This window comes from Carya illinoinensis, chromosome 4 (genome assembly GCF_018687715.1).
Source record: "Carya illinoinensis cultivar Pawnee chromosome 4, C.illinoinensisPawnee_v1, whole genome shotgun sequence".
Lineage (NCBI taxonomy): Eukaryota > Viridiplantae > Streptophyta > Magnoliopsida > Fagales > Juglandaceae > Carya > Carya illinoinensis.
The window spans coordinates 3,182,296-3,207,032 of NC_056755.1; the positions used below are offsets into that span (position 1 = coordinate 3,182,296).

At 36.7% G+C, this 24,737-nt stretch overlaps 1 protein-coding gene and 1 long non-coding RNA gene across 3 annotated transcripts; one reads left to right on the forward strand and one right to left on the reverse strand.

Moving 5' to 3' along the window:
• Nucleotides 1-200: 200 nt before the first annotated feature.
• Nucleotides 201-23,876, reverse strand: LOC122308190 (truncated transcription factor CAULIFLOWER A-like). 2 transcript variants are annotated; one of them, XM_043121386.1, is made up of 7 exons: nt 23,435-23,871; nt 4,612-4,690; nt 3,906-3,967; nt 3,533-3,632; nt 2,575-2,616; nt 776-817; nt 201-677 (listed from the first exon to the last, which is right to left on the reverse strand). In XM_043121386.1, the coding sequence occupies exons 1-7, from the start codon at nt 23,617-23,619 to the stop codon at nt 576-578; spliced, it is 612 nt and encodes a 203-aa protein (XP_042977320.1). In that variant the 5' UTR covers nt 23,620-23,871; the 3' UTR covers nt 201-575. The 2 variants fall into 2 exon arrangements, with proteins under 2 accessions (XP_042977320.1, XP_042977319.1); XM_043121385.1 differs by lacking the exons at nt 201-677; nt 776-817 and adding an exon at nt 1,525-1,953 and having other exon boundaries at nt 23,435-23,876.
• LOC122308201 lies at nt 595-3,172 on the forward strand. Its single transcript, XR_006241947.1, has 2 exons — nt 595-734; nt 1,411-3,172. It is a non-coding gene; the product is annotated as an uncharacterized LOC122308201 (long non-coding RNA).
• Nucleotides 23,877-24,737: the final 861 nt, after the last annotated feature.

Genomic DNA, 24,737 nt, shown 5'->3' on the forward strand with positions numbered 1-24,737 from the left:
ACAAAAAATATAAAATTTATTACTCAAGATGATCACTCGGATCAAAGTGATCCAAATATATGTTTCGAATCTTGTGCGTTCACGCAGGATTATATCTTGAAAAGTTCAATGCATCTTTAGCCTTACATTTCTATATATATATTTTTTTTTATCAAATCTCAGTCTCTTGTTGGATAAGGAATCAAGCTACTACACTTATCTTGGGAGCAACACCTTTATAAAAAGTTGAATAAAATGGATATTGTGTTTGAAAGTGAATATCACCTTATATACTTAACGGGTCTTGGACTTGTCAAAAAATAAAAAAACACATAAACTATATCAATACTTTAACAGGTCTTGGACCTGTCCAAAAAAAATAAATAAATTCAACATATTATTATATATTATTTCGCACTGGACAAATCTATATCTATAAAGAATGACAGCCCCCCATTAAGGAATCCAAAGCTATGCAGGAGGTCGGGTGGATATGCAGCTTTTCAGGGAGTCTGAAAGTGACACCTGGAATTCTTTAGAACTAGGAGGTAGGAAGACTTCTTCTTGAGTTGCAAGAAAGCATTGACACTTTTAGGTCAAAACAGATTAAGCAAGGTTTCTTGGAGTGGAGGGGCACGGGCGTTGTTGGGCTCCAGTCCCAGTCTCAGGACATGGTTCTCACCCATCATTGCTACCATCTGAGGCCACGACGTACAGACACAGAGCTCAGCCAGATTACACAAAAACTCATTTGAGTAAAGTTCTCTCAGATTTCTTTCTCTCTCTAGCTACATACCTCCTCCTCCATCAGTGTCTTCTCTTCTCTCAGTTGCTTTTCCTGTTCATTAATATATTGCAGATGTTGTTAAAAAGGATTATTTCAACATTGCACAATGAATGAATTGCAACCTTCTGTTTGTAAAAAGCTGCTTCTGTTTTGTGATGATCCATGCTATATATTTGTATTATTGAGCCGTTAGAAACTGTCATTTCAAATTCATGTAATGCACGCATACACAATAGGATTATTAGCATTTTGCACAGCAAATCATGGCCACAATACTAGACCTTCCTCACGAACTATGATTTCAGTGTAAGCTACATGGCACTTGTTGGCATGTATTTAAGTAGAGTCTACAAGTGGGTCTTGATATACCATGCAAATTATCGCTTTACTTTAAAGCTCAAACCGATTCCAAATTCACATGCTGTATTAACCACTTATATTTGGCAGTACTCGGTGTTTATATACCTCGATCATGTGGTACACAAGGGTCATAGGTTGAAGACGTCGGTTTGATGATACTACCCATCTTTAGCATGGAAATGGCTATTTACTAACCCTATCTCATTTTTATTCTTTTGTACTGACATGACACTATCCATAACTCATGAATCATTTCTAATTTTATTTTATTTTTTTAAATTCAGAGGTTCATAGGATTTTCTTTCCAATATTGGTGCTGGTTATCTGGAAGAAAGTCTTGACTACTCACAAGGGTGTTTGGACCCTCGGTAAGGAGTTTCTCACAAGTGCACATTGGATAATTCAAAGGAAAATTCTCCCAATATGATATCTCCTAGAATTTGTTTGCACCCAAGGGTTCAAACATTAGACTAGAGGGAGCATACCATCAAGACAAAGGCTCTTACCACTTGAGCCAACTACTAGGGGTTCAAAGATTAAAAGATAATGTCACAGGAGGTATATGAGATATGGGTGGCATATAATTATCCGGTCATGTGTGGAAGTGTCGATGAACATTTTTTCTCCTTTTCATGGCTGCCCCGACTCTCCGCCATAATCAGCATCCGAATTACTTTCACCACTAAATCCCCTCCCCCATCGATGCCCCATGTCCCTATCAACATAACATGCATGTGTAAGATTGAGAGGGTCTTCTCTATCTTTGATCTACTTCTGTTCTTGATGGTCCTAGACCATGGTAGTGGTGGATAAAGCTGCTTGATTTTCTAATATCACAATGGCTTTAGCATCATTGTGGGATAAATGAATCTATTAATTGTAAACATCATATATGCATCTATCAATTAATAAACTACTACAGTTGGATCAGATTTTGCAAATAATGCTCAATATGAAAGTTCATTCACCACCCTCTAACAGATATAACGTATTACAACTCCCCCCACTCAAATTCCTAAAATCTCGTCATGCCATTTCATTGTGGCACAACTCAAATTCTACACTTTTAGCTGAGATTGATGCTATCAACATTTGTAAATGATCTAATAAAAGCACTAGCCACATTTGCATTTACTTCAAAAATACTAGTTAAGAGCCTTATCAAAAAAAAAAAAAAATACTAGTTAAGATTACAGTTACAGCCCCCTAGAGTCATTATAAAAGTAAACAGTTTCAGACACTGTAGGATCACATTCACCAAGAGTTATCCCTTCAATCTCTACTTGAACACAAGTTATTGATTTTCTAAGGAAGTATGCTGAAGGAGTTTAGAAACCTTTTCTTAAATGCTCCATGAAAGCTATGTCAAGTTTTGTTCTTACTTTTGTCACTGGATTTACTTATAAATGCATCATGTTTCACATCCGCAAAGAGTTAGAAAGGCATACCTCTTCGTAGTGCGCTTTTATAGCTTCAATCATTAGCTGTGTCTGTTTACCATTCAAACTCATGAGTATTCCACATGATAAAACACTCATTTATCATGCACATAACTAGTTTAAAAATGAATATAAAGACATTAAAATTGATAATGAACCAAATGCATCTGATGTTCTTCAATAGAAGATAATTTCAGCCCCATATAGGTGTTAAGAGATGCTCTAAACTCAAATTTCCCCGCATTTAAACTTATGGGATTTTCAGAGGTTCTTGTATGGTGTACATGGATCCATTCATTCTGACAATGGCAACAGTCTAGTTTCTTGGCTTCAACCTGAGATAGGTGTCTTGGCTTAAAGTTTTCTTTATTCTTTAAACTAACTGAATTCAAGTTTGTTAGTAATGATTAATTACTCCAAGTCTATATAATCCTAAATTCAAGTCTGCATAATCTTTCCCAGTCAGCTCTAAGTTATAATGATTATATTATCCAAAAGAATGGAAAAAAGATGCAAATACTTGATAGAGTTAACAGCTGATGAACAAAAGGAAAAAAAAAAAAAAAAACTAGAACTAAACAGCCTTTTCGTTTCCATAAACCATGGAGCATCCCTTTGGTTAGTGGTGTCTAATTATTAGATGGTATTGAGAACATATAATCAACTGTGTGAAACTTCCTGGGTGGAATGATATTTTGATAAGATATTTGAGCTATGGTCGGTATGTAATAAAGCTATTGCACTCAACTGCAAGAGGAAATCCAATGCAGTCATGGATTTTGGAAGATGCCACCATATATGAAGCATGACTGGGAAAGGGTAATGTCTGCCTTAAGCTACTTAGAACCTTCTGATACTAGATCAATATCTCAGGGCTACAGCTAGTCACTGATCACAGGTTCAACTATTCAACTCTGATATTTCAAGTTGGAAGGAAAAAAAGAAAAGGTATCTTGTAAGAATTGACCTTTCTGAATCTGGTTTGTCTCAACATCACATCCAGTTCTATCTCTAAGTGAGTGAGTTCTATCAAGGTTTTCTCTTGAATATTCTGTTCTTCAAGGTACCTGCCAGAAGCATGAAAATGAATGCAATTGTATGGTTAACTGAAGCACTTCTACTTGGGCCTCAAAGATCTTATGTTAATGAGCAACTAGGGTTTGTGCATGCTAACAGAGGATCGTTAGTTTGGGAGAATATCATGTCAAAAAGGGAACTGGTCCGCAAGATGTTGACTTTGAATCATGTAAAAGAAGCACCTGTTGTTTTCCCTGTAACATGTGTTATTTATTCCCACCGTGCCAATTGCAGCACATGTATATGGACCTGAAAGATGTTACCTTTGTATCATTTCCAGTGGCCTAGCGCCCATCTGAAGACCAGGGCAGTCAGCATGATGCGTCTGAAAGATAAGGAAAAAGTGGGTAAGAGAGGAATATCATAAAGAATAGCATCAAAATATTAAATGAACATGTTTAGAAGTTAAGAACCATAGATTTCGAGATAAGAAAATCTTTTAACAGGGACAAATAGTTTGAAAAAAATATCATATAAGACTGTAACAGGATTAAAGCCATTAATTTTCAATGCTTGGGAAGGAGAAACTCTCATCTTAATCATTGTCATCTTCCTATAAGCATTGACAATGCTATGTTCCTTGTCGACATCTTAGTACCATATCCTGTTTCGTCCTCCATGAGTCATTACACAACCAGTCTTTCTGAAAAATAAATTGTCTGATGTAGTATTGACATAGAAATATAGAATCTTGGTAGTGTGGAAAATTAAATGTGATCAACACTGTATCAAAATAAATTAAATGTTATAGCTGAATTATGGAAAATCATCGACAAAAAGTCATCAAAATCTCCTTTTAGCATATGTAAATGAAATTACGATCAATTGAGTTGCTAATTCAGGATCTTCCATGTATTTAAATATGTGATAGCAACTGTTTGTGCAAGGTCCAAGACTCCAAGGTTAAGATTCAATTTTCTTTTCTAGAATTGGAGACCTCTAAAAAACATTGAACGGATTATGGCTAACCTTTTCTAGCTCAGAACTCCTGCGGACAGCGATTTCTTCTTCTACGTGTCTCCTATAACGCTCGAGGATTTTTCCAAGACTGCATCATGAGCGTTGCAGAATGTAAGAAAAGAATTGATAATGTCATAGTTTCTCATATCAATAAAACTTGAATGCAATAGAAAAATAACAACAATTACAATAATGCAAATCGCAGTCATATATTGTGCTCTTTGAAGAATGAAATTTCGGTAGCCTTTGTATTATAGGATGTCCTTGTGCCAGTTACTTGTATAAAACTACTGGCATCAGCCGCAAGTCTTCCACTGTACGAGGCCTTTTGTGTTGAGCCAGATTATTTTATGTATGTACTAACTGGACATGCAGCAGTACTTAAAATGGTAACAACCTAGTTGTACAAATCTAAAGGCCATATTATCTGTGTTGAAATAAATTAGCTTGATTTTTGCTCAACCAAATTAAAGTGTTGGAATGAATCAGGGCAAGCCGCTATGTCTTAGTCCAAGAGTCAAGACACTCTTTTTTGAAGCTTTAATTCCTTGTTGACTTCATGGCAAGTGTTCGTTTCAAATCCGATGGTTGTACCTTAAACCCGTTTATAACCCTACACCACAACAGTTACTTATCGTCGTACTGAAGGAGGCTGCATCTACTATCTAGGGTGATGGGGTGCGTGGCAGCGATACAGATGAATTGAAGGCAGACAAAGTCCATATCGATCTAATCCAAGATGTCAAAGGAATTATTTGGATGGGTCTCAAAGGTAACCTAACCTAGACTTTAGAAAACAGATGAATGCAACCACACTAGCAATTTTCTATTTCAAGACATGAATTGTGTCGGCTCTGGTCTTTATAGATTCTTCAGTTTCTAGAATCAAAATGTTGTATTAATTAGTTAATTGTTAATAAATTCTAGTTCAAATGACATCCTCTCCTATGAGAACAAAGTGAAGAACCAAAAAGTGAATTGAGAGTAATAGGTTCACGTGTAAATTACCACTAAAAAAAAAAAAAACAGAGAGCTTATTCTTAAAACTTTATTAGTAATGTCTGTCTCATTTGATTAGACCCTTTTGCTTTCAGACACAATGATGCACACTTCTATATGGCCGATAGGCTTTCTATGAATCGGGATGAATATTGATATTCCTAAATTATGAATGACCACTCTGCATACCAAACGTGCCCAAACTGCTAATTTAAATGATGAATATTCGTCATTTAACAGCTTTAGTAATTAAGTAATTCTAAATATATATTTTTTCCACCCTAAATAGAGTAAATATTGTTGTTTTATAGTTTACTTATATGGCTTTGTGTTTACCAATAATTCAAATAAAGGGAGGGGACCAGAAAACAGCATGGTCATGTGCCTATGGATCTGACCTAGAACACCAAAATGATTTGACATTTACTTCAATATGTTACTCTTGACTAGTTGGGCATATATTGGGCTCTGGGTTTGAATCTAAATATGAATTCACCTTAGACTATTGACATTAGTCATATGTGGATTCATTGGATTTTCTAGGGTGAGAGGTTTAAACTACGGTTCAAACCAAACTCGAGGGAGCGTCTGTGGCTTTCCGCCATCTTGGTCTCTCCTATCTGATTCTTAATAGGTAAGGTACTAATATAGTCATGTTTAAGTAAAAAAGCCATGTCTGATTGCCTTCTCTTAGAGCCTGTTTATATTTAGAGAGTGTTTCTTATCATTTCATCTCATCATTACAACTTTATCAAATTTTCACATAAAATATAATAAACAATTCAACTTTTTTAAATCTCAAAACAAAAATAATATAAAAAAATAATATTCTAACAATATATATATATATTTTTTATATCTTTGGGTGTCCGGGCCAGCTTACGCGCACCTCGACTAATCCCACGGGGCCCTGAAGTTAACGGCCAGGTAAACCTCCAGTGGCCCTGAGGGGACTCGAACTAGAGACCATTGGGGAACAAACCCAAGACCTGACCAATTGAGCTACCCCTCAAGGTTAATAATATTTTATTTAATTTTCAATTTTTATCTAAAACCATCTCACCTCGTATTTGAATTAAAACGAGCCTTATGCATGAGCTCTATATGGCCTTTGGCTTAAGAGTTAAGACTCCAATTGGATCATGTGTATTTTTATCTAAAATACACAAGTAAAAGCTACTTTATTTATTTTAGCTAATCATTTTTAAATGAACTCTATATCAGATTAATATCTTTCTATATCAATTAAATATTCTTTATTTGAAAAACTATATTTTCCCTCTCTAACTACCAACAAATTTTCAATGTCATACAATTCTTCAATTTTTGCATTGTCCCCAATCTATTAGTTACTTTAACAACAAATGAAGTAAACAAAATACACTAAATTATTAATGTTTCAAAGTAATGTATAATGAACATGGATGTGTAATGAATTTAATGACTTCCAGACTATGTAGTCTACTTTGTTAATGAATATACTCTAAATCATAAGCAACGAAAAATTATTTCCATGAAAGAAGGAGAGTTCTTCTACAGTAGAATAAAAAAAACAAGGAGAAACGGAGAAACTAATAAATGAAAAAAAATCTATGCATCAAGTGTCAACGCAAAGGCAGAGTGAAATTATCAAAAGTGGATTTTGCATTTGGTTTGCATGACCGAGAAAGTGTGTTTTCTCAAAAATCGTTTGCCATTTTAGATTCATGTGCAGTTTGCATGATACATTGAGAGTGTTCTAAGTGCGCAAGACAGTTCTCTCTGAAGCTCAAAACGCTACCAAAAACAGTACAACTAAAACAATGCCAAAAACAAACTCCTCAAGAGCCAAACTGTTATTATTTTTCCAATTAAAAAGGCGCAACCTAAATTTATATCCAAGTACACAAGAAGTACACTCTCTATCAATACTGTTATGATCACCCCAATAATAATGTCCCAGGGGACACCACAAACACTAGATATGAGCCCCTAATAACAGAGTGTCCCAGTGTTAAAGAGTTGAGACAAATTGATTGCAATTGATCTATCTTTGAAATCTTATTTATAAAAAAATGTATCTTTATAATCTATTATTTGAGCTGTCATGATTATTTGAAGATTTATATATAAGTATGCATTTATGTGTATTTTGGGTCAAATCTAAAGTAGCACAATGCTAACCAAGTTAACAATCTGCTAAAAGGCTAGTGTCATAATCTTTAAGCATTTTATTTAATGACATTACTGCATGATTCTTGATCGGTGCCTATAAATCCATCAACTTCAATAAGGCATTTCTAATTACCGAGGGCTTCTACACCTTGCAACTTGACATATGGTCAAAATTTATGGTGTTTCATCAATTTTGAGAAGGACTGTCTCTTACATTGTTTAATGTCGAATTTCAAGCAAGTGCACGTTACAGCAGTTTTGGGGAGAATCAAGTTTAAACATGACTGATTTCCTTACTATTCTTAGTCTTCATAGACAGACTTTGTGAATCTTTTTGCTTAAAGCAAGAACACATATTATCTTCAATACTAAAATCACAGTTCTCAAGGTTGTGGAACTTCCATGAAGTTCAATCAAATAAGAATGTTTTTCCCTTTCTATCTATAGTTTCAGACCACGACTTCCACTTTTCCACTGATAAACAAAGCTAAAAAAAAGAAGAAGAAAGGAACAATCTCATGCATTGATTTCTTAGGTGGTAGACTAACAGCCATTTTCCATCATGCAGTCCTTTTGGAAGATAACCAAGTCTAAATGAAGTTAAGCAACTCTACAGACCTGCAATCAGAAGAAAAGGTTAATACATTCATTATGCAATTTCCAGATTGCACGATTATGTATTAAAACCCAAAGCATAACAAAAATATGCTCTATTCTTTCCAAACAAGAATTAGATGATCTGACTCCGGGTTCACAGAATTAGAGATGGGAAGCAAAAACTGTGAAATCACCACTAATTCTAAAAGCTTAGCTGATAGGAAGATGTAGAGTTTATTATTTATTTTATATCTTAGCATTCTCACACACGTGTGGGCCAGACTCTCTCTCAATGGGGGGCTCAACAAGTGGAATATTTAATTAAATAGGATAGACTGTAGAGTCAAGGTTCAAATTTAGGATCTCTGTTCTAATACTATGTAAAATGACCACTTGTCTTAAAAGTTTAAACTAATAAAAAAAAGTAGATTGTATTATTTATTTTATATCTTAATAAAAACCAGATTCCCTACCATCTCTCTCTCTAGATGCTATAATGGTCAAGAGTTAATATATATGGGAGTTTTGCAATTGTTCAGCACTGTCGTGAAAGAATTTTACCACAAAATAATACAGCTGCCTGGAAAGCAATAAAAGAAATCCTGTATGACAAGTGCACAAACCTTTTACTTAATAATCAACAAATAGATGAGACACGGGAACTTACCTATATTCTTTTTTTCTCCCATGATGTTTGAGCCAAAAACCTAGTCCGGTACTACCCTATTCTCATGGAGGGTATGTAGACTCATCATTTGACCCGAAGCCTGGAACTCATATAAAGTCTCTTTAAAAGCTTGAACTAGGGGCAGAGGAATTTGGAGGTTGTTTGTCCCCCGGCCTTTTATGATTTCTTTTCATAGGTCCAGACCTCGGATTAGATATTAGACGTAGAACAGAAATAAGAACCATAGAAAAAGAGGCAACTGGAACTGGAGAGGGCCCATTAGTCGGTTTCCATGTGGGTGGTATGATAGTTTCCTCAATTTTTCATCTGCTTTTTGCTGATGAGATTTGGGCTAAGAGTATCAAATAAGAGTTCGTGTCGTCTTATATACTTGGAAGTAGATTGAAGGTCAAAAGTGACTTTTACTTCATCAACAAGGTTAAAAATTAGCCAAAGTAAAAGTTAGGGTAAATTGTTAAAAACCCTTTACAACCTATAACACATTACAATTCAGCCCATAAATCCAACTTTTTGTACTTTTTATTCCAAATTGCCCCAACTTAGATTTAGGCATCATTTAGGAAGTACGTTCTGTACCTTTTATCTATGGTCGAATTAACATAATTGGCACCCTTTCAAATATAATATATATATATATATATATTAGCAACCACACCATGAAGCTGGCCACAGAAGGCTGCCATGGTGGCTTCATAAGCAATGGTCATGGCTCCCATGGTTACCATTTTTTCATATTTTGCTAGGAGAGGGCACTGATGTTATTTTTATTTTAAATAGGGGCTAATGTCATCTTTGTACTTAGAATTTAATGTAAAAATCTGGCTTGCGTACGACTCAGTAAAAATTTTCATTTGGGAGGATGAACCGTAGTTGAGGAGTATATTTAAAACTCTTGACAATAATTTGTAAGTATTTGGACAGAAATCCTTTCAAGTTTTAATCAAAACTAGAGAGGTTTAAAACTAAGATCCTTTCTTCGTTTGGATGGTATCTATTGGGCAGATTCTCATATCGAATAATCTGAAAAACGTGGTCTCATTATTTCAGATTTCAGATTGGTGTTATATGTGTAAGAGTGATGGAAAATCAATTGATCATCTGTTATTACACTGTGAAGTGGCATGATGTTAATGCAATGAGGCCTTTAATAGGATATGGGTGGCATGGGTCATGCCTGGAAATATTAGAAATCTTATGTGCTGCTGGAAAAGTATCCAGAGAAATATCCAAATCGCTGTTGTGTGGAGAATGATCTCTCACTGCATTACGTGGTACGTGTGGTTGGAGCGAAACAAGAGGTACTTTGAATATATGGAGCATTACATGGCTGAACTGAAACTACAATACACTTCTTTCTTGGGCTTCGGCCATTATTTGTAATACGGATAACTTTCATGATTTGCTAGTAACTCTTACTAGTACTTAATTGTAATAAGGCATATTCTTCGTATACCATTAGTATACTTGGGTAATGCCTCTTATATCAATAAAATTTACTATTACCTATTAAAAAAACGTAGGAGAGTGATAGACATATGAAATAAATCCTACAATAGTTACTGTTGGCTGTGTGAAATTTTCAAACATTATTAATGATAAAGACAATTGAAACCTTCAAGTTCAGGAAAAACTTTAAGGCAATCTTGATCCGTTTTCCTTTTAGTATTTTAAATTTAAAAAAACTATGATGTTGGAATTCTTACTAGAGGAGGTGATTAAAAGTTGGAAAGAAACTTGACATAAAGTGTACTCTATATAGTGTTTGGTTTTACCTAAAACAGAAGTGGTAGAATGACAATAACATATGGATATAGTTGAACTACTTTAAATTGCAGTTATTTAGAACAACTTATAAAGTCTAGTTGGCATTCTTCAAAACCCGAATGATATGGTGCCTTAGCGCCACATGGTATTTCTAGATCGAATCTAATTCTATGATTGCCTTCGTGCCGCATGGTATTACTAGATTGAATCTAATTCTATAATTGCCATGATCCAGGAATGCGCTAATTGCCACATATGAGTTAGCTATACTCTATAAAGGAATAGTTAACATTAAATTGAAGCTCCCCGAAATGACATCAATTTCACCTTGTAAACATCCCATATGGGGCTTGACACCAACTTTACTACTATAATTACGATGACCAAAAATGCAGTTGACAAATATGTGCTATACTTTAAAAGAAATGGTTACTTTTATAATTGGAGATCTCTGAAATGATATAAATCTCAATGTCACTTTGTAAACATACCATGCAGGACCCAACACCAAAAGAATACTCGCAAAGGAGCCTTTGAAAGCAATTTTCTTTGTTTGGACAACATTACTAAGGAAGATTCTCACTACAAAAATAAGAAATCATTGTGATGGATTGGTATTAATGTGTAAGAAAACTAAGGAAACTATTTGTCACTTGTTATTACACTGTAAGGTACCTGTAATCCCTATGGGATGATTTCTTTATTAGAATGGGTCGCTTGGAAGATTAGAGAACTTCCTAGCAAACTGGAGGGGACTATATGGTAAAACACAAATAGTAGCAATATGGAAGATGACATCCATATGGTTATTGTGGTGCATTTGGAATAAGAGAAATGATTGAAATTTTGAAGATTGAGAGAGGATAATGGACGAGCTTTAAGTTTTCTTTTTCACTGTGTTTCTCTAGGCAGTTAAGATAGATTTGTTAAAAGAAATATAAATGATTAAATTTACCTCTTCTTATCTGTTTAAGCTTTTGCGATAAGTGGTGATTTCACATGATTAAATCTACCTCTGTCTAGTGTGTGTTGGCCGGTTGGTTGATGAGGGCTTGAGTTGTCTCTGTTCAGCCAATGGCCAAGCCGAAGGGCACGGTGATGAGCTTTGGCTATAACATGCAAGTGTTTGAGTGTATGAGCATAAGAGTATTGTAGAATGTGTGACTTTTGCATTTGAATTGTTCTAGGAATTGATAATGGGTTTGGAAACTAAGGTATTCTCATATATTTCTTTTCAAACATTACTTTAATACAAAACATTTTTTAATTTTAAATTTTCAACTTTTTCATCTAATTATTAGCTAATTATTATCCAACCACAAAACACAAAACAACTTTCCAAAACTTTCAAACAAAACATAAGAAACAACACAAAATTTTCAAATTTCAAAACAAAATAATATTAAAAAATTATATTCAAATGAGTTTTTAACTTTATAATATTTTTATTCATCTTTTCTCTCTTTTTTTTTTCCTCAAAACCCAATAAAAAATTTTAAATCAAACAATTTTATTATTATTTACAAATTATTTTAATACTATTCACAAATATTTTAAAATATTCTAAATGTCTAGACAAACCTATACTAAAAGTGCATATTTAAAAATTATTTCAAAAGGTTCCGGCTAGGCAGGAAAAAAAGTAGTAGTTTTTCTAGTACATTTTATGCCAGAAAATGTATTACATTCAAACTTATCACTAGAGCTGTCATGTCAGGCCAAGGATTATATGATTATTGCGTTTAGGGTTTAGGAAAGTTGAGTGTGTGTCTTTTATGTGAACCCTATATTAAAATCTCATATTAAGGTAAAAGGATAGATCAAGTTGGTTGGGTCTGTAAGATAGCAATTTCAATAAAGATGATGAGTTCTTGAATTTTTTCAAAGTGGAGAAAGGGAGTTCTGTAAGTTCATTAGATGCAACTAGGATGGCATTCATGCTTGGTCAAGGCATATATATAATTGAGGGCGTGAAAGAGCCCGCTTTTGTATGGCTTTGGCGCATGAAGACTCTCTCAATCATAAGAGGATTTTCAGTATTGTATGATAAAAGTAAGAGTCTCTTGTTCGATATGTTATATTCTAAGAACTTACAATGCATTAAATCACATAAATTTGCAATGTAACAACTAATATGAGTTAGTCACACAAAAATGTTAAATAGCCATGGGTAAAGAATGGTTCAGTAGGTGAGCTCGGGGATTTCACTGGAAGCTCTCATTATTGAAATGTTGATTTCACCAAAGTAGCAAAGGATTCAGACTTGGATGTCGTGACTAAGGCTCCATTTGGTTTCATAGATGCTCTGAACCCATCTTATCTTATCTCATCCCAACATGTAAATACCATTAAAAACACAAACACTTTTTAATTTCAAGTTTTCAACTTTTTCATCTAATCATTACCTAATCATTACAACTTCCAAGCAAAGCACAAAAAACATTTCAATTTTTTTTTAATATCAAAACAAAAACAATATTCTAACAATATTTTAACTTTATAATATTTTATTCAACTTTTTCTCTTACTTTTCTCAAAATTCCATAAAACATCCTAATTCAAATCATTTCACTACTATTCACAAATTATTTCACTACTATTAACAAATTTCTTATCTCATCCCATCTCATTTTATCTGTATATCCAAATGAGACCTAAGTTCCTTGTTTTATTTTGTTCTATAAGTGTGACAGTACGAATTAAAAACAAGTTCAATTAAAGCCCCTTCAAGAAAAGGTAGATTCACAGATAGATCATTCTACGAAATCTTGACTAGTCAAGGCCTGAATACCTTTTTGTGGAGTAATATATGGAAGATTAAAGCTCTTTTGAAAGCAATATTTTATGTTTGGAGAACTTCTTTAAAAAAAGATACTTACTATAGATAATCCGAGTAAATGGAGAACTTGGATTGGTGTTTACATATATAAGAAGAATGGTGAAACGGTACATTATCTGTTTCTACACTGCTAGGTAGCCAAGACCATGTAGGATGACTTTTTTGGGGGAGTTGGAGTATTATGGATATGCTTAGAAGTCTGAGGGATTTTCTAGCAAGCTGAAGAGGCCTCCAAGGCAATCCAAAAGTGGCATCAATATGGAAGATGGCTTCTATATATACGTTGGTGCATTTCGGGAAAGAATGATAGAAGTTTTAAAGATTGCAAGAGGACAATAGATGAACTGAAAGTTTTCTTTTTTAAAACTTCATTCCTTTGTGCTCGGGCGATAGATTTTAATGGTCTAGATGTCTGTGAAATTATTACTTTAGCTATAAATCCTAGTAAGATATTTCTCTTGTATACGTGTTGTGCATTTAGGCTATGCTTAAATCTTTTTAATAAAACTTCTTTATTACCTATAAAAGATGTTTAGCAGCTAAACAATTATAATAGTGAGAAATGTCTGAGTTCAATTTGTGATTTTCTAAACACCTTGAAATGTATATAGTTTTACTTTATAGTTATTTCTTGATTGGCACTGGGTGTTTGAAAATGGTGTCCCGACTAATTCTGAGGGTATATAGGCTCTCGGCAAGGTGTTTTCTATAAGTGTACATCAGATAATGTAAGGAGAAAATCCTTTAGTTCGATGGCCTTTAGAGATTATTTGCTCCCAAATGGATTTGAATTTTAGATTTAAAGGGAGCATACTCACGAACCCAAAACTTTTACCACTTGAGCCAACCCTAGAGGTTTCTTTATATCTATTGTTTTAATAAATTACATCTAATTAATTTTCTAATCCTTTAAATACATCTAGGAATCAGAACTTTGAGCAAAAACAGTTTATTAGATGTAAAAATCATGTCGAATTGATGGAACACGGTGAGTTTCATAATTTAATAACATTTCTACCTTTTTTCGCATGGGAAATGGACTTTAATATCTAAAGAATATTCAACCAAAAATCGGGATTAAAGAATGATATCAATGTACGAACTCAAGATTACACTTTAATATTATGTTCAATCATTAATTGACTCCTATACTTAGGCTTTTGCCTATTTTTACAATCGATAAAATTTTATTAACCGATAAACATGAACTCACTCTTTTATAGGGAGGGATGAACGATGTGTTCAAATTTCATCTAGTAAAATGGGTCACCATTTGTTCTTTAGTTTCCAAAGAAGGTTGGGCATTTGTAATTTGCAGTTTTTTAGTAAGGCCTTGTTGGGCAAATGGCTATAGAGATATCCCATAGAACATGGAGCTTTGTAGAGAATAGTTTTAAACTCGAAGTATGGAAGAGCATGGGGAGGTTGGTTTCGGTCCTATGGGGTGGGGCTCTGACACATTCGGCGTGGACTAACTTAATTTTCTAGATTTACCCATTTGGAGGCGGGTAACAGATCCTTAATTAAGTTCTGGCATGAAATGTGATGCGGTGATAAAGCACTTAAGGAAGCTTATTCCGACTTCTTTGGTATAGAAAGAATAAAGGAAGCCACTCTACAAGGGTAGGTCCAAAGGGCCCTGCCTTGGAGAGGTTCCCTAACGTTAAAGAGAGAGAGAGAGAGAGAGAGAGAGAGAGAGAGAGAGAGAGAGAGCTCCGATTGTAGACCTCCTTGACCAATCTAATGATACTTCCCAATGGAATATTACATTTCTTAGAGCTATCCTTGATTGGGAAGCTGAAGCAATCTCTAAATCTTACAATCTAATATATTCTGGTCTTACGAGGGGCTAGGGTGAAGACAAGCTTTTTTGGTGACCCTTGGCGAAGGGGAAGTTCACCATACGCTCTTTCTACCAATCCATCTCTAAGCATATTGTAAATTCATTCCCATGCGAGAGGATTTGGAAGACGAAAGCTCTCTTAAAGGAATCCTTATTTGTATGGACAATTTCTTTGGAGAAGATTCTCACTACTGATAACTTAAGGAAACGGAGAATCATAATCTTGGATTGATCGACGTTTTTCTTTTCTGTTTTTCTTTTCCATCTCCTGTTGGTTTCTTTATGATGGAAGAGCTTAGACGTTTTTCAGTAGAATCGAAAACTTTCATCTTTGCGAAAGAGGGGGCTTATAACTTCCGTATCACAGAGAAAAGCAGAAGGATGTCTCTTTTCATTCTTTTAAATGGCTCGACTGCCTCTTGGGTGGTGAATATGGTGGGAGAAGCCATCAGAACCAGATGGCGTGGTGATTTCTTCAAAAAACAGAGGGTGGGTAACGGGATGTTCACTATACAGCTTCTCAGAAATTCTAGAGGACATTACCTTCTTTTGGAGGAGTATAGTAATGGAAGGAGAAGAGGCTCAGTGATCATTCCAGAAGGTTTAAAGAGCAACGGCTGGGAAGGCTTTGCCTACAATTTAAAAAAAACAGTGGAACACACGGTGGCGCAACCAGTGTCACAGAGGGATGGAAAGTCTGTCCAGGCCTTGAAATCCTATGCCATGGTGGTTGGTTCTGAGGCAGCTTTCAAATCAGCCATGGAAGAGAAGGAGAAAGCAGCTGGTCCTTTCCCAGGGGACACGGGGACGTCTCTTGTCAGGGGCAAAACAGTAGGGGAAGTGGAGGGTGTACTTTGGGCTGTCAGAGCTCAGCTTTCTGGCGTGCTGGAGGAAGTTTCTTTACTGGTGCAAAAGGTTGATTTGAGTCTGAATATGGTGATGGGACTGGGTAAGGAGACTTCGACATCTACTCCTTCGGCGTCAATCTCCCTGCATGCCTCTGAAAAATCATTTCCCAAAGTGGGAAGATATGGGTCTCTAAATGGGAGCAGGAATTTGGTTGTATTGGGAGGGCCAGAGGGTGGGCTGGGCCCGGGCCCATTTACTTCCAATTTATACTCTAAACCCACCTCTTTACCCCAACAGCTTCCAAGCCCACGGGTCCCCATCCCAATAGACCACACACCTAGTCCAGGCCAACGGGCCTCAAATCCACGGGCTGCGAGCCCATCTACAAGCCCCGTACCTCAGTTACGGGCAACTCCTATCAAGCCGATTCTCAAAAAGGCCGATATTTCGGCCTCTCCAAACCTCAGTCCGATACCAGGTGACCCGATGGCTGCTCCGGCCTCGTCACTGACACAGACGTCGCCGGCGGTTGCAGGCGAACCCTCTGGAGGCTTTCCGACGTCCCAAACCCCTACAGTTAGTAGGGTTCCCGAATCTCGGTTCGAGCAGCAGGGTCGGGAAGAGGAAAATAACGCCTCGGCTACACTTCTGTCTTCACAGAACACGCCGATAGGTTCGGGTGACCATCCCTGTTTGGTGCTAGCGAGTTGGGAGGCTGTCTCTGAGGAACAGCTAGGGGTACAGGCAGATACGAATGAAGAGGAAGAGGCTGGCATTTCCTCAGGGGAGTCGAGATCTACACTAGAGGTGGGGATTGTGAAGTCCACCTTTGTTTCAACAGATGGGGATGCTGTTGAAGCTACTGATGCCGTTATCGAGGGAGAAATAGGGTCTGTATATACACGGGTTCCTTGCTCCAAGTTTTCTAATCCCGAGCTGCAATTGGTATTAGGTGGGGATGCTTCTACATTAGGTGAAGCTGGTGAGTTACCAGACTCCGATGAAGACCTTGATATAGCTCCTTTATGCTCTTTTAGCCCTGGTACTGATTGGTCTAGTAATCCTTCTGATTGGGTTGTAAGAAAGGCAGAAGACCTTAGTAGTTTTCTTGGTATTTCTTGTGAGGGTTATGAAGAGCAATTCAGAGCTCTCCTCACGGCTATCGAAGCTGGGCATCCTGCCCTGGCAAGGTCTGCAATTAAGAAGGAAAGGGAGCTCAAGAGGTTGGAATGCACGGTTAATTACAATTCCAAGGGTGGGAGTACTCTTAGAGATAAAGCTAAGGAGAGGGCTGTTAATGTTCTTTATGAAACCTAAAATTATTTCTTGGAATGTTCGGGGGTTGAACGACTTTAGAAAGCGTCTTCGGGTAAAAAATATGTTAAGGCAGTGGAAGGCTGATATTTACTGTCTTCAAGAAACTAAACTGAAAGCGGTTAGCCAATCGGTGATTCATAATTTATGGAATTGTAACTATGTGGGTTGGGTTGAGTTAGTCTCTAACGGAGCCTCCGGAGGTATCATTGTTATGTGGGATCGAAGGGTAGTGGAAGTGATTAATCACTATGTGGGAGAATTCTTGGTGGCTTGCCATTTTAAGAACGTAGTTGATGGTGTTGAATGGGCTTTTGCTGGTATCTATGGGCCAAATTTAGACTCTTGTAGGAGTTCTTTGTGGGATGAAATTGCGGGCATTTGTAGTTGGTGGGATCTTCCATGGTGCGTTGGAGGGGACTTCAACATTACCCGTTTTCCTTGTGAGAGAGATGGGGACTCGATTATTTCTAAAGCCATGTTTGACTTTTCTGAATTTATTTCTGACATGCAATTGATTGATTTGCCCATGGTGGGTGGAGATTTCACTTGGTCAAACGGAAGGGCTTGGTCCCGTATCGATAGATTTCTTGTTTCAGCATCATGGGAAGCCACTTTTCCGGAGTTAAGTCAGAAAAGGTTACAGCGCGTTGTTTCTGACCATTATCCTATTTTGTTGGACTGTGGGGGCATTGCTAGTGGCCCAAGACCCTTTAAATTTGAAAATATGTGGTTGAAGGAGGAAGGTTTCGTTGATAGAGTTAGAAGGTGGTGGGCCTCCTATCACTTTATAGGTACACCCAGCTTTATCTTGGCAGGAAAATTAAAAGAACTCAAAAGAGATTTGAAGAAATGGAATGCTGAGTTTTTTGGCAATGTCAAGAACAACAGATTATGCCTGCTGGAACAGTTGTCTAATTTGGAGGAAAAGGAGTTGAGGGGTACAATTTCTAGTGATGAAAAGGAATTGAAGATAAGGGTGTCGGCGGATATTAATAAATTAATGCTTATGGAAGAAATCTCTTGGAGGCAAAAATCCAGGATTTTATGGCTCAAGGAAGGAGACAAATGCACGAAATTCTTTCATAGAATGGCTAATTCACATCGCAGAAATAATGCCATAGAAGTCCTCCAGGTTGACGATAATGTGATTTGTGATAAGGAAGAGATAAAAGAGCATATTGCGAATTTTTATGAGAAACTTTTTCGGGAAGATTTCTCTTGGAGGCCCAAGTTAGAGGGGCTGGTTTTTGAATCCATAGATAATCAAACTGCTTCTTGGCTGGAGAGGCCCTTTGAGGAAGATGAAGTGCTAGATGTGGTTAGGGGCATGTCTAAGGATAAAGCTCCGGGTCCTGACGGTTTCTCTATGGCTTTTTTCCAAGCTTGTTGGGATATTTTGAAGGATGATGTTATGAAAGTCTTTGAAGAATTTTACTCCTACAGCAAATTCGAAAAGAGTCTTAATACTACTTTTTTAGCCCTTATCCCTAAGAAGGTAGGTGCTGTTGAAATAAGGGATTTTCGACCAATCAGCTTGGTCAACGGGGTCTATAAGATCCTCTCTAAGGTGTTAGCCAATCGCCTCAGCATGGTTATGGATAAAATTATCACAAAGCCTCAAAACGCGTTTGTGAAGGGAAGACAAATTCTTGATTCGGTTCTTATTGCTCATGAGTGTTTGGAAAACAGAATAAGGACAGGTCAATCTGGAATCTTAGTCAAATTAGACATGGAAAAAGCTTTTGACCATGTAAATTGGGACTTTCTTCTTTATTTGCTTAAGAAATTTGGCTTTGGGGAGAAATGGTGCTCTTGGATAACTCATTGTATTTCTACGACCAAGTTTTCTATTTTGGTGAATGGCTGTCCGGCTGGTTTTTTCAGCAGTTCTCGTGGCTTAAGGCAAGGAGATCCCTTGTCTCCCTTCCTCTTTGTCTTAGTCATGGACGCTTTGAGTCGTATGATTGAGTTGGCAATTGATGGAGGTTATATGGCAGGCTTCAAGGTGGGAGATGCTGATAGGGGCTGCATCACTGTTTCTCATCTTCTCTTCGCAGATGACACTTTACTTTTCTGCGAAGCTAACCAGGATCATCTTCGGGCCTTGAGAGCTTTATTGTTATGTTATGAAGCTGTTTCTGGACTTAGAGTAAACCTAAATAAGTCTGAAATCGTTCCAGTGGGTTCAGTCAGCAATATATATGATTTGGCTAATATTATGGGCTGCAAAGTTTCTTCGCTACCTATGAAATACCTTGGTTTACCTTTGGGGGCTCCCCATAATTCTGTCTCCATTTGGGATGGGGTGATAGAAAAGATTGAAAGGAGATTAGCTGGCTGGAAAAAGATCTATTTATCCAAAGGGGGCAGAGTTACATTAATTAAAAGCACCTTGTCTAATTTACCTACTTATTTCCTCTCTCTTTTTCCTATTCCAATGAGAGTGGTAAATCTTATTGAGAGGATTTTCAGAAATTTCTTATGGGATGGAAAAGGGGGGGAAAGAAAACTTCACTTGGTGAATTGGAAGAAGGTTACTACTCCGGTGTCTTGTGGAGGTTTGGGTGTGCGGAATCTGAAAATTTTTAATAAAGCTCTTCTTGGGAAGTGGCTTTGGAGGTATAACAATGAGGATACTGCTTTGTGGAAACAGATTGTTGATGCTAAATATGGAAGGATTTGGGGGAATTGGTGTACTAATGAAATAAAAGGGGTGTTTGGGGTGGGTCTATGGAAGTCTATTCGTAAGGGATGGGGGGACTTTGTCAGAAACACTAATCTCAAAGTGGGGACGGGATCCAACATCTCTTTTTGGCATGATGTATGGTGTGGTGATCTAGCTCTTAAATTAGCATTCCCTCGCCTATTCAGGATTGCTACATGTAAAGGGGCTGCAGTGGCAGATTCTTACTTGTTCACTAATAACATGCTAAACTGGAATGTGGATTTCTCTAGAGACTTACAGGACTGGGAAGTGAGCGAAGCTGCTGATTTCTATGCTATCCTTTATGCTTCTAAGATTGATCAGACAAGGGATGATATGCTGCAGTGGACTCATGATTCTAAAAGCAGATTTTCTGTGAAATCCTATTACAAGATCTTAACTAGCCTTGGTAATATAACTTTTCCCTGGAAATGTATTTGGAAAGCTAAAGTGCCCAGTAAAGTTGCGTTTTTTGGCTGGTTGGTGTCGCTTGAGAAAGTTTTAACTACCGATAATTTGAGGAAAAGGGGCTTTTATGTGATGGACTGGTGCACCATGTGTAAAAATGATGGTGAATCTGTCAACCATTTGTTTCTTCATTGTGAAATGGCAATGGCTTTGTGGAATGAGTTATTCGTCAAACTAGGCATCGTTTGGGTCATGCCTTTTCAAGTGGTGGATTTTTTGATTTGCTGGCAAGGAGCAGCTGGAAGTAGGCGAAATATAGAGGAGTGGAGAATGATCCCACTGTGCTTATTCTGGTGTCTATGGCTCGAGAGAAATGGGAGGTGTTTTGAAGATCGAGAACGCACAAGGATGGAACTTAGGGACTTTTTCTTCAACACTTTAAACTTTTGGGCGAATAATCTTTTAAGGGATATCAACTTTTGTAATGTTTTTCTTTAGTTCTGTTTCTGTTTTAGATTGTATTTAGGTTTATTCTCTTGTATACTACCCGTGTACTTGGGCATTGCCTATTTACTATGAATAAAATCCATATTATCTATCAAAAAAAAAAAAAAATAATCTTGGATTGACATTGTTTGTGTAAAAAGAGTGAAGAATCCGTTGATCATCTATTAAGTCATTGTGAGATTTCCATGACTTTGTGGATTGACTTTCTTGCAAATGTGGGTCTAGTTTGAATGATGCCAAGAAGGATGATTGACCTATTTCATGGAGAGGTCTCCAAGGCACCTCTCAGATTGCTACAATTTAGAAGATGATTCTAGTCAGACTATGATGGTGTCTTTGGTGGGAGAGGAGCATGCAAAGTTTTGATGATCGAGAACGGTCATTGGATAAACTTAAAACCTTCTTGTTTAACAACTTGTTCCAATGGTTGATTATAATATATTTTAATGGCATAAACATCCATGAATTTCTTGTATTAGAAGAATATCACTCCTAGGCATTGCTTTTGTATATAATTGGTGTACTAGGACATTTGGCTATTCCTACTATCAATAAAATCTTATTTACCAAGAAAAAAAATTCTCATTAATAACCAATTGTTTTTGTAAATTTAAACTTCGACAAGGTTACCAACAATGTACACGTAATCCCTCTCAAGCTCTCCATCTTTTTTTTTTTTTTTTTTTTTTTTTCTTTTGTGGTTTAGAAACCCTAGGTCGGTGCTATTGAACACCCAACTAACTCGAAGCCCAGGGCAAATACCAAACCTAGCCCACCTATCTGTTGAGCGAATCTGGGTGCGGCACTGTGTGAGAGGGCCGAGGGTAATTTGAGCCATCCTGCCTATATGGTTACGAGGTGTTGGGTCTACCCGCCTGCATAGGATGGTTAACACCTTTTTTTTTAATATACTGATCAATCACACGAAGCTTAAAAGATGATTTTCCGAGCTGACATTCCCTTGCAATTATACAATATAGTCACACTGTCAACAAATGGCACAAAGAACCCTATTTGTACATTGCCATTGCCATTTCCATTCACTATAAATAGCATTAGTTTTTTTTTTTTTTTTTCCCAGCAAGGGGTCTGAGGTGTCAGAATTCGATCCCCGAATATCGCTCATATAAAAAAGAGACAAATGCTATGATGAGTAACGCCTTACTTGATAGACAACTACAATATTGGGCCTTGAACTAAATAAAAAAGAAGAGCCCGGGTTAACAAAGTCCATGGGCGTGGCCAGCTCAAAATGAAAAAGCCTACTTACGAGGCCATAGATGCCAAAAGAAACGACCTTTATTGGCTGACAATTTACGTGTGAAATAAAAGTGTCCTAGAAAGAAATTGATAAACAAGTCGTAGGAATTGCACTTCTTCAACAATAATTTAGATAATTTGTGATAGGCACGCGATCTATTTAAATTGTGAATAAACGTACATAACTAATTAAATTCCAAATTTATAAATTTTTTTAATCACAATCTATACAAATTTACATTCTGTTAAAATTAGTTATAAACGAATTTGAGAATATACTATTTATTACTAAATTATAAACGAATTCAACTAGGCAAGGACAATAAGCACGCAATATGATAATTTCATGTACAAGATTAAACCCAAAAATTACAAGCTGATTGGCCTGGAAAGCCACACAAGTTACGCATGTTCGCATGTTCATGATAAAAAGTCTGAAAGGCACAACAATAGCATATTGCAAAAAAATAAAAAAACATTGAACAATAAAATTACAGGCATGACTTAATAAGCATATCAGCCACCGACCGGAAGCTGATCCATCTAGGGAATATGAGCAACCCGACTTGACCAGTGATCAAGCGGGTTTGACCCATTTCCAACCAGCGAACAGGGCTCCGTCAAACTAGGGTTTCGTATTGGTACTGGTAAGCAGCAGGAGATAGCGGAACACGTATGAAGATGCGGCGCAAATAATATCTTATCTTCGAGGAAGGAAGATATTTTCTAGATGTCCGACTCTCGAAGCTAAGATGCTTTTTTATTTTTATTTTTTTTATTTTATCAGAAACAGAGCACAGAGCACAGAAAGCGAGTACTGCGAGCTCAAACATTTAAGAAAGGACCTTTTGCTTTTTATTTGAAGATGGGGGGAGCGTGTGTGAAAGTTCAAGAAAGGCCAACCTCTCGGCGCTAGAGAACTCATAGAGCCTGCCTTGGTCGGAGAAGATCATGAGCGCCACCTCCACGTCGCACAGCACTCCGAGCTCTCGAGCCTTCTTCATCAGCCCGCCCTTCCGCTTCGAGAAAGTCACTTGCCGACTGGTCTTGTCCTCAATTCTCTTCAGCTGCACCTTTCCCCTTCCCATTCCTCTCTTTCGCTCTTCACACTCTTTCCGTCGCCTCTGAACCCTAACCCTAGGAAGTATTCTTCGTGCGGAAGATCGAGATCACGAAAGGGTAGGAGGGGGCACTTCGGCTGTCAATTGCGGAAACGGAGAGCCTGACGCTTGAGAATGGTATATTTGTGGCGAGAAATTAAGATCTCCAGCTGCGACACGCATCGAACCTAGTACTGGTTAAAGGAAAAAGAAACGACGGACGATACACATAAAAACAAACAAAAAAACAAAAAACAAAACTGAAATATAGGTGGGCGTGGATGAGCGAGCCCCGTTCTGGAACATGCTGGACCACGAAGAGGCAGGCGGTAGGCCCTGCAACATTCTTCGGACTGCTTGCAAGTAATTAATGGCCTCCAACTCCCAGGCCCAATCTGGCCCAACACAACACCGCCTCATTTGTTTTTAGAGATAAAATGAAATAAATTGAGATTAAAATTAAAAATAAAATAAAATATAATTAAAATATATTATTTTAATATTATTTTTTATTAAAATTTAAAAAAATTAAATTATTATTTTTTATATTAAAATTTAAAAATATTGAATCGTTTATTTTATTTTATATGAGAGTTTTCTGAAAGTAAACCAGAGTATTATTACCCCCAAAGAAAGGTCAAGCTCGGTAGCACTCAAGTAGTCCAGACCCAATCAGGCCCACTAAGTATGATTTGAATGAATTTATAAGCCTAACTTATCTTATAAAACTAATTTAATTAGATATGGTTGCTCATTACTTATAAATATATTCAACGCCATATTTAGATATGGAACTGAAGACTTTGTCTACAGGAAAAGTAGGATTAAGTAATATGGACTCCCATTCCTCCAATAGAAGGTTCTGAAATTATGAAAAAATTTATGAGCTAAACTCAACTCATAAAACCGTTTAGATGAAAGAGTTGTCCATTTCTTATAAATACACACAAGACGTTATTCACAGCTAACATAAAATTTATTACTCAAAGTGACACTCGGATCAATGTGATCCAAATATATGTTTTGAATCAATGAATCTTGTGCGTTCACGCAGGATTATATCTGTAAGAGTTCAATGCATCTTTAGCCTCACTTTTCTATTTTTT

Excerpts from the sequence above, each read along its gene's own strand:
- LOC122308190 (XM_043121385.1), bottom strand. The coding sequence starts at position 23,619 with ATGGGAAGGGGAAAGGTGCAGCTGAAGAGAATTGAGGACAAGACCAGT. Across the intron at positions 3,968-4,611 it reads GGAGTTCTGAGCTAGAAAAG|ACGCATCATGCTGACTGCCC; the intron begins GTTAGCCATAAT and ends CTTATCTTTCAG. Across the intron at positions 2,617-3,532 it reads GACAAACCAGATTCAGAAAG|ACACAGCTAATGATTGAAGC; the intron begins GTCAATTCTTAC and ends AATGGTAAACAG.